The sequence below is a fragment of the Pogona vitticeps genome, chromosome 4 (assembly GCF_051106095.1).
Source record: "Pogona vitticeps strain Pit_001003342236 chromosome 4, PviZW2.1, whole genome shotgun sequence".
Taxonomy (NCBI): domain Eukaryota; kingdom Metazoa; phylum Chordata; class Lepidosauria; order Squamata; family Agamidae; genus Pogona; species Pogona vitticeps.
This window is the reverse complement of record NC_135786.1, coordinates 58,247,008-58,257,018: the sequence shown is the minus strand read 5'-3', so window position 1 is coordinate 58,257,018 and position 10,011 is coordinate 58,247,008. Positions and strand designations below refer to the sequence as shown.

Below are 10,011 nucleotides of genomic sequence, written 5' to 3'. Positions count from 1 at the left end.
ATATAGCAGTTAGTCTTTAAGGTGCCACAACGTTTGTGTCGTCTTTATTTTGGTTTTTGCCTACTTGACAAGGTTGGCCAAATAGCCTGGCACGGGTGGGCTGCCTGGGGGAGGACACGGAGAGGCGGTGCGGGCTGCAAAAGGAAGTGGCTGCGGTCTGCGAAGCCGAGGCTAAAGGAAACTGCAATGTGTTCACGTTCCAAGAGATTCACGTTGGTTTTGCTGCGAGAAATTCTGTCTGAAGTTATGTTGAGCGCCATTTAACTATGCCATCCCCTTGAATTACGCTCGAGGAGAGACTACAGAGGAAAGGAGAAGAAGAAAGTCCTCAGTATAAAGTCAGGACCCTAACCAGAGGTTCTGGCCCACCTGGCAAGCAGTGCAAAGTGCCCTCCCAAATCTACTTCGTACTACCTGATGTGAACAATAATGTAAGGAATAGTTATAACAGGAACCCCCCTTGCCATGCATCTCCCATCTTCCACAGGAAATCAGCAGTACAGTCAGAGCTCCAGAAAGAAATCTCAAGTATTATGTTCAGCACATGGATACAGATTGTTTAGCATATCATATTTTTCCCAGTCCAAAAGCTTGATCTACTTTGGAGCAGTAGGTCTGCTGTCCCACGGGGGAGGCCTGATCTACCCACAGGATAGATAGACCAGCCCTCCTTGTCAAGTCTGAGGTTTGGTCTCTTTTCCTATGGGGTGGATCTGCCCACGACTGCCTCCAGAGTTTTTTTTTCCAGTCTACAGTGGTCTGGTTTACAGGCCATGTGGCCTATCCAAAATTGACCAAGTTCACCTTGAAGGTTCTTCCCTTCTGATGCCAGACCAAGCTGGTGGGCCACATCTGGCACCCTGGGGCAAAGTTCTGTTCGGCTGTTGTTACACCCTCATTACAGACCCGCACAAGGTTTTAAATATTGTAATGCCCAGAATTTGTGAAGACTGCCACATAAAAACTGCAGCTGCAGCTGTTCCATTTTTCTTCTCTCATCCAATCCCTATCCCATTTCCATCACATATAGCATGGGTGTGTGTGCATGGGATGATGCAATGCAATGCAAAAAATAAATTCCTCAGGCATTTCTCCCTGCCTGGAGCATGAAACAAACAACATCAACTAATGAAATAGCAATCTGCTTCTCTTTTGAAATGCCCATTATTTGCTGCTCAAGGTAGTTGCCTCATTTGGTCTGGCCTGGCCAAAATGTTATAATCTCTATAGAATTAACAGTTACGCAACAGAACATAGTTGAGTCTGAAGGGTGCCTCAGAGATCCTCTTCTCCAATCACCAACTCAATCTTCTGGATTTCTGGTTAAATCAAAAGTGAGGTCAGGGAGAAAACTGAAGAAGCAAGAACTAGTGTGACACATTTAGTTTGGCAGAAATCCTTTGGCAGGGAAATCTGTACTTGAGAGCCCTGGAAAACTAGGCCTTCATATGATTGAGAAAAAGACCCACATTTTTTAAAAAAAGGATGTATGTTAGTCCCTCTTCTACTAATCCAACAGCTGGGAAAATGTGTCCAACAGATGTTGTTGGGCTGCAGCTCCCATAAGTCCAGGCCAGGATAACCTCAGGCTACAAGTTTTGGAAGAAATTGAAACTCTGGAAGCATCTTTAATCATGCATAAAATTTGAACAAGAAAGTATCATTTGGTTGTTAAACAGTAAACCTCCACATGTAATCTGTAATTTGTAAATATATACAAAGACTGATGGTTGGATTCCAAAAGATCTCCTGCATGAAGTATTAGTGCAGGGAAATTGCCCCAGTAGGGAGACCACAGCTGCGATACAAGGATATCTGCAAGCGGGATCTGAAGGCCTTAGGAATGGACCTCAGCAGATGGGAAACCTTGACGTCTGAGTGTTCAGCCTGGAGGTAGGCGGTGCAGCATGGCCTCTTCCAATTTGAAGATACACTTATTCAGCAGGCCGAGGCAAAGAGGCAGTCCCAGAAGCAGCAAAACCAGGGAGTTGGACAGGGGACAGATTGTATTTGTCTTCAGTGTGGAAGGGATTGTCACTCTCGAATTAGCCTTCTCAGCCACACTAGATGCTGTTCCAAGACCTCCATACAGAGCACATTACCATAGTCTCTTGAGACTGAAGGATGCCTACTACTACTACTATACAAAGCGTGTAAAATGTCATGAGCCTCCCTGTTCAGACTGAAATGTTAGAAAGTTCTCTCTGTTCAGAGGACTGAACAGCAAGTAATGCTAATATTCTTGATTACTTCTGGTCTAAGGATCGAATTACATGGAGCATATACAGTATGTCAATTTTAAATTTCTTTTGATATAAAATAAGGTTTTTCACTTTCCCTAGTAGAGTGCAGCTGGCCAGCTCATCAAGATGTGATGCTGTAGGATTCACATGCCTATAAATCTTCCCCTGTACCACTGGCACTGAAGAAGAGTATTTCCCACATTATACATGGTAGGAAGCTGCAGTCAACACTCCTACGTCATACTGGCCATGATGTGCACATTTATTCAGCACAGTCCTCTTATCTCCGCTTACAGCTGTCATGAAAATTTATGGACACCCCATTTTCTCAGCAATCTACTGCAGGGATGCCTACACCACATTTTATTTCAATATTTTGAGACTTAGCAACTGAGCTGTTTCTTATAGACTCATACCACATTCTGAGCCTTTGCCATTTTAAAAAATATTAGTTTCTTTGGAGAGTATTTATTTGTTAATTATAGACCTCCAGCACACATGCTCACACACTTCTAGTATTTCATCTCTTTGTGTTGCATGGCCTAAATCCAAGAGCTAGTCCCAACTAGAGTAGATCTGCTGAATGTTTAAAAGGACATCCCTTTAAACTGACATTGAGATCCACCTTTGCTGCTATGTGGATCAGATTCTATACCTGTTTGTTTCCTGCAATATTGCTTCTTTCCCGCCAGAAGCTAGAAAAACAGGTTCAGCTTCCCAAGTAGCCCCTCCAAGTTGCTAGGTTTCTGTTTGTCCTGCAAGGAGAGACTGCTGATCCACATAGCAGCTGAGTAACATACATGGTTTCAATTCCACCCACCCAACTGCAGTTTCCCAACAACTGCCCATTTCAAGGTATCTTTGTTTCTGCCTGTCCCCAAACATTCAGCACTAATTGTGAGGAAAGAATTTTAGTTTCCTTCAGATTCCAGTAACATCCAAATAATGATTTGTTAACTGTGACATACCTACCCATTCTTTATATTTACCCCAAAATAATGTTCAAGTCTTCTGCCAAATTCCTAGTCTGGCCCAATTCAGAAGGATGACTTCAACTGCCAAAAATTAAAATATGTGTGGTCGCACCATCTTCTCAAAGCCATTTGAAACTCCATGATTTGCTTCTCGGCTGTACAGTATCCTTCCCACTTTCACTACCTGAGGCAACATGACAGAGAAGGACCCAAATCCTTTTTGCAACTTTATGCATGTAGTTCAAAGGTTATGTGCACGGCAGTTGTGCTACTGCCAAGGCTGAAGTGCTACCCCTGAAGCACGTCTCCTGGTGCATTGTGCAGTTGGTTGTGCCAGGAATGCACAACCAATTGTGCAGTTCCAGGATACTGGCCAAGGTAAAATTCCCTGGCAACTGTACTTCTTAATTTCAAGCTGAAATGATTACTAATGTGAAAAAAGCCCACTAATATGTCTTCTGCTTCTGTGCAATGTACTGCAGGATGGTCTTGCACTGTGTAATTTTTCTTTTGCTGTCAGTTTGATATGGGAACTAGGGAAAGAGAATGGAAAATTCCAAATTCTTTCATTATCTAGTCATCCTCAATTAACTATTTCCAACTTACTTCAGAGAAAGAGTTATGTGCAGTTAAATCAGAATTGACTTATAGTGACCCTATCTGGGCTTTCGAGACAAGTGAAATATTTAAGTAGTGGTTTTAACCATTCCATTCACCCCAGAGAGTTTCCATGGCTCAGCAGAGATTTGAATCCAGGCCTCCTGAGTACTAATCTGTCACTCTATCCATTACACCACATTTGGTATCTCAGAGAAAGTGTAGGAAAGTGCTAATCCAAAGATTTTCTAATCAAAATGAGCTGAAGAAAGAATTACTGCTTGGATGCTGAAACAGTTATGAAGGGCCATCATAAAAAAAGACAATGCAACTTAATGCAGAATTTGCAAGTGGTAAAAATATAAAATCTTGTAACCACTTAAAATTGAGGCTCAAGCGAACAATGGGCTCCAAAGGCAAACTCAGTGTGCAATCCTTATGGCAGTTGTGAGGAAAATGAGCCTCCAAATACTTGATGGTCCATAGAATCTTTTCCAGCTCTACAATTCTAAGAAGATGACGACATCAGCAATCATTTTCCTGCTTGGCAGAGGGCAGAAGTGGACAATTTTTAAAAAACTGTATATAAACTGCTGCCAATGCACTGCATCAGTAATATTTTTTTTTCTTTAAAAATGGTTTTCTTTGCCTTCTCTTACAGAGTTCATTGAGAAACTACCTGCAGCTGAAGTGGATTCTAAAGCAGCCCTTTAAGATGAGGCAAAGCATTTTTTTTTAAAAAAAAATTGCTATAACCAATATAGCATTGGAACTGTTTGTCCTTTATGAAAATTAGGAAACATATCTTTGGAACCAAATTGTCCTTTACTTGTTGAAATACTGTACCTATCTAATAAGATGCCACTTTTAAACAGCAGGAACCAATCCTTATGATTCTTGAGCATGCTAGGTACAAACTTGCCAGGAAGAATAATGGATTCTTAAAAGTTCTCTTGCCCTTCCTTTTGTTAGTACATCATCAAGTGAAAAGAGTGAACAAATTCTTGGCTTCAGTGTTTTATCCCTTTAAAAACCAAGCAAAGTTTGAAAAAGATCTTGAGGTGTCTTCTAAAAAAACAGCTGAACACCCAGTTCTACAGTTACGGCAATGGGGAGGGAGGGGTTGATATCTTGCTACCCCTTTGGAAACTAGCCACTGATGATCCTGGACTTCATCTAGAATATTGTCCAAAAGAGCCAAGTGTTGCTGTATGGCTGAAGCAATTAGGACCTTATTACAGTGCTATTAGAAGTACAGGAGGATTCCCCCATCTATGGGATCATAATCCACAGTTTCACTTATCTGAAAATATTAAATAAAAACCCCTGGGAATAAGTGTTCCTCCCATTAGAATTTACTTTGAAGCCAGAGATCACTGGGAACCATTTCTATTCTTCCCATTGGAAGGTAGCTGTCCTCCTTTGTTTTAACAGTACAGTATTGGACTCCTGCTGCAAAGGATATGTGTTGTGGAAGAGAGAATAGATCCTAATGACAATTTGAGATCACAGGTCAAGTAACTAAGAAGCCAAGACAATTTTTCAGTATTCAGAACCTTTTATTAACTAGTGTCTTACAATTCATTTGGGCATTCAAACCGCTGTATTGTAAAATTCATTTTGGGCTGTCAGAGCCATGGCATGGTAAACATGTAAATAATTCGAAGTCACTTTTCATTGTCAGCCCTGCAAGATTTCTGGTCTCCTCTACTCTTTTTCATTGCCCCACTTCGCATTCTTCAAGAGGATGGGGCTTTTCATGAAACGACTGGATTTCATGTAGGTAGAAATCTTCTCCAAGGCCTAGAGAGACAGGCAACAACAATATGGGTCTTTATTAGCCACCAATGTCATTGCACATTGTGCCTTTTAAGAGTACATAGGTATGTGTGCTAGCTGTGCTTCAGGGTCCCAAATTCAATTGTTTACTTCTAAGTAAACAAGCTCTCACTACTTTGGTACATGCACTTGTAATCTCAAGATTAGACCACTGTAATGCGCTCTACGTGGGGCTGCCTTTGAGGCTGCTGCGGAAACTACAGGTGGTGCAGAATGCTATGGCCAGACTACTCAGTGGAGTGAGAAAATACCAACATAATACCCCCACTCTGGCCACATTGCATTGGCTGCCCATCCGATTCCGCATCGACTTCAAAGTATTGATGCTTACTTATAAAGCCCTAAACGGTTTAGGACCTCAATACCTGGCGGAACACCTTCTCCCACCAAGATCTACCCGTGTCACTCGTGTGAGCCAGGAGGTGAGGCTGAGGAGCCTGACGCCGAGAGAGGCCCGGAATGAGAAGACTAGAAATTGAGCCTTCTCGGCGGTGACTCCTCGCCTATGGAACAACTTACCTCCTGAGATTCGCGCGGCTCCCTCGTTGGGCATTTTTAAGAAACAAGTAAAAACACTCATGTATAGGCAGGCCTTCCCAACAGCTTATCCCTGACGATCTTTTTTTTTCTTCTTATTATATTCCTTTGATCTTTATCTTTGCTCACTTGCAATGTAATGTTTTTAAAAACTATTGTTGTTGAATTGTAAGCCGCCTAGAGTGGTCGAATAAGACCAGACAGGTGGGATAGAAATCAAATAAATAAATAAATAAATAAATAATTCTCCAGGCAGAGCCAGGAAAGAATCCTGCCGGCAACCATGTTAAAAAGAAAGGTTACTTACCTGTAACCAAGGTTCTTCTAGTGGACCTCTGTGAATTCACACAAGTGGGTTTCTTCTGCAGTTGCGCAGGACGTTTTGGAAGTCTCTATAGCGTTAAGAGGATTTGACAATGAGATACCCCCCTGGAGTGCAAGCTCCACACCTCCTCTCTTCCCCTCAGTTCCTTTTACAGTCCGCTGCTGTCAAAAAGGATGCTCAGAGAGTTAGACAACGTGAGGGACAGAGGGGAGGAAGGGAAGGATTGTGTGAATTCACAGAGATCCATTAGAACCATGGTTACAAGTAAGTAACCTTTCTTTCTTCGTTGTGGCCTCTCTGAATACACACAAGTGGGTGACTGACAAGCTCACCAGATGGTGGGATGTCACAGTAGTAGAGATGTCAGGATTGCCCTGCCGAATGCAGCATCATTCTTCACCCTGACATCGAGGTGGTAATGCTTTGCAAATGTCAGCATATGTTTTGTAGTTCTATTCCCCATTGTAGAGCAGTCAATGTTGATATTGCTCTAGTGGAGTGGGCTTTTAAGTGGTCCGGTGCTGTCTTGCCGGAGAGGTCATATGCTGTTGTTACAGCTTGGACTATCCATCGTCATATTGTTTGTGCTGATACAGGATCACCTTTATTCAGGCCGTAGTAGCATAAAAATAGTTTAGGTGATTTCCTGTATTCTTTCGTTCTTTTGGTATAGAAGGTTAGGGCTCTTCCTACATCTAGCATGTGGAGCTTGTGTTCAATGTCAATGGATGGTGATGGAAACAATGTTGGCAGTATTATTGGTTGATTGATATGAAAGTCTGTTACCACCTTGGGCAGAAAGGATACATCAGGGTACATGGTGATCTTGTCTGGGTGAAACTGTATGTATGGAGGATCAGATCTAAGAGCGGCGAGCTCACTAGCTCTTTTTGCAGATCTGATTGCTACTAAGATGATTGTATTTAGGGCTAGTAATTTTTCATTACAGGTGTCCATTGGCTCAAATGGAGGCTTTGTTAAACATCTAGAACTACTTGTAGGCCCATTGTGGTATAATTTTTTGAGTTGGGGGTTTGATGTTTTGGAGACCTTTCAGGAATTTTTTAGAGTGGGATGTGAGAAAGGCTTTGCTGGTTCTGAGCGAGATGCTTGGTATGCTACTATGGCTGATATATAAAATTTGATAGTTGAGTATTTTGGTCCAAGATCAAATACAGTGGTGCCTCGCTTAACGATTGCCCCGCATTATGATGAACCCGCTTTATGACAATCTTTTTGCAATCGCGATTGCCATTGCAAAACAATGGTCCAAATGGGGGGATTTTTCACTTAGCGATGATCGGTTCCCTGCTTCGGTTTTGTAAACTTCTTACATTCAGGGCACTCTTGGGTCTAATGTGACTCGCCCAAGGAGATTACATATTTATCATGCCTGTCTGTGAGAGGTATTTTCTTTTGGCATAAAATAGACCTCTTAAATGGTCCCTGAGGGGCCATAAACTGAGGCAAATTCTGGAGGAAAAAAAGTTGGTGAGGGAAGGGGGGGTAGAAAGAAAAAATGGGAAAGTGATGGGGAAAAAGCTGCCTGAAGAGTAAATTTTAACAGTTCAATTTCTTCAGGGAATGATAAGTAATGTTTTATAGTGAATAACTATGAATTTGAGGAAATTATTCTGTTTATATTTTGCTCTATTGTTCATTACGTCCTGTCTTCTTGGCAGAGAAAAAGAAACTGAGGGGAAGAGCACAAGGGGGGAGCTTGCACTGGGGGGGTTTCTCATTGTCAAATCCTCTTAAAGCTATGGAGACTTCCAAAACGTCCTGCACAGGCACAGAAGAAACCCACTTGTGTATATTCACAGAGGCCATGATGAAGAACTGCTGCCGGTCAGGTTTATGAACATTAGGATTAGACCAGTGGTTCTTAACGTGGGCAATAATGCCCCCCAGGGGGCGATTTCATTTTTCAGGGGGGCGGTAAAAAGAAAAGGGGCGGTGTGGGGGCGAAAGAACAGAAGGGGGAGGTAGGGGTGGCGCTGGAGTGAGCCAAACCTGTGAAGGCAACTGCAGCCGCAGTGGTGGCAGTAGATCCGGTGCTGCTGCTGCCGGCAGATGATCCAGCTCTTTCTACCTGCCACGTCTCGCCTTTCTCCTTTAGGGGAGCACTGAGTGTGGATCGGGTGGAAGGAAAGGTTCTCTTGGGTCCTCATCCTCGCCCTGTGAAGCGCTGCCTCGCACCCGGGTGGGGAGGGAGACTAGGTAGGTAGGTAGGTAGGTAGGTAGGTAGGTAGGTAGGTAGGTAGGTAGGTAGGTAGGTAGGTAGGTAGGTAGGTAGGTAGGTAGGTAGGTAGGTAGGTAGGTAGGTAGGTAGGTAGGTAGGTAGGTAGGTAGGTAGGTAAGATATCATCACCTCAGGGAGGGTGGCGATGATAACTTCTCAATGGCTCAAGGGGGCGTTTCTTTCAAAAAGGTTAAGAACCACTGGATTAGACAGACCAATCAGCTGCCTCCTGTATTTATAACTGCCCACAGAGGGACCAGCATGAACACCATAGTAACCCAATAATACTCTTATGATCTAGTGAACCAGAGTTTAGGTTTTAGGCAATTCCTACTAGTCCCTTCTATAGACCTTGGAAGGTTAGTTTTAAGCAGGGAGTCGGTAACAGTTTTGAGCCCCCTGCCACTCAAAGTTGTTAGTTACTGTTGCATTTACGAACATTTATTCTCCATTATTTCAGAGTAATTTAAAGGGTTACGTTTTATTAGTAGCTAGGAAGCATCAGAATACCACAAGCTACTGGACCACAGTAGAAATACACCTAGGAAGTTAAAAGAAACCACTCTTATAACCATAAAAGGCAACTTCAAAAAATTGCTCTGTAAAAGATGTAATGTCATCTCTATATATCTTACAGTCATAATGCAACTTACTTATGGTTTAACTATTGGAAAAGAAATTAATTAAAAATAACTCATTATTTATAACATTATGCTTCCAAGCAACATTCAGAACAGAAGAGAAGAGAAGTGGGGCTATTCCATTAGCTTTGCTCTGAAACCAGTTGGCATTGGCTCTTCCTCCATCTTGGCTGATCATTATAAGTTCTAGTACAAAACATATGAGGGACGTGGTGGCGCTGCAGGTTAAACTGCAGAAGCCTCTGTGCTGCAAAGCCAGAAGACCTGCAGTTGTAAGGTTGAATCCATGCAACGGAGTGAGCCCCCGTTGCTTGCCCCAGCTCACGCCAACCTAGTGGTCTGAAAGCATGCAAAATGCGAGTAATATAGGTACCACCACGGTGGGAAGGTAACGGCGTTCTGTGTCTAGTGCTCTTCAGACAAATGCTAGCTCTATGGGTTGGAAACAGAGATGAGCACCGCCCCCTAGAGTCAGACATGACTGGACCAAAATTGTCAAGGGGAACCTTTACCTTTACTTTACAAAACATGAAGAACTGCCTAACTCTGTCATACATTTTAAAAAACCAAGTTAGACACATATGGAGAAAGGGAATCAGGTGACATGGTGGAA

The 10,011-nt window shown here is 42.7% G+C and overlaps 1 protein-coding gene across 2 annotated transcripts in view; it reads right to left on the bottom strand.

The window, feature by feature from the left end:
- Positions 1–5,352: 5,352 nt before the first annotated feature.
- LOC140701302 (glutathione S-transferase Mu 1-like) overlaps positions 5,353–10,011 on the bottom strand; it is a 31,848-nt gene continuing 27,189 nt past the window's right edge. For both annotated transcript variants that reach the window (XM_078392770.1, XM_078392769.1), the window contains exon 9: positions 5,353–5,617. In XM_078392770.1, coding sequence (XP_078248896.1) covers positions 5,522–5,617 — 96 coding nt within the window. In that variant the 3' untranslated portion in view covers positions 5,353–5,521. The remainder of the gene's footprint in view (positions 5,618–10,011) is intronic.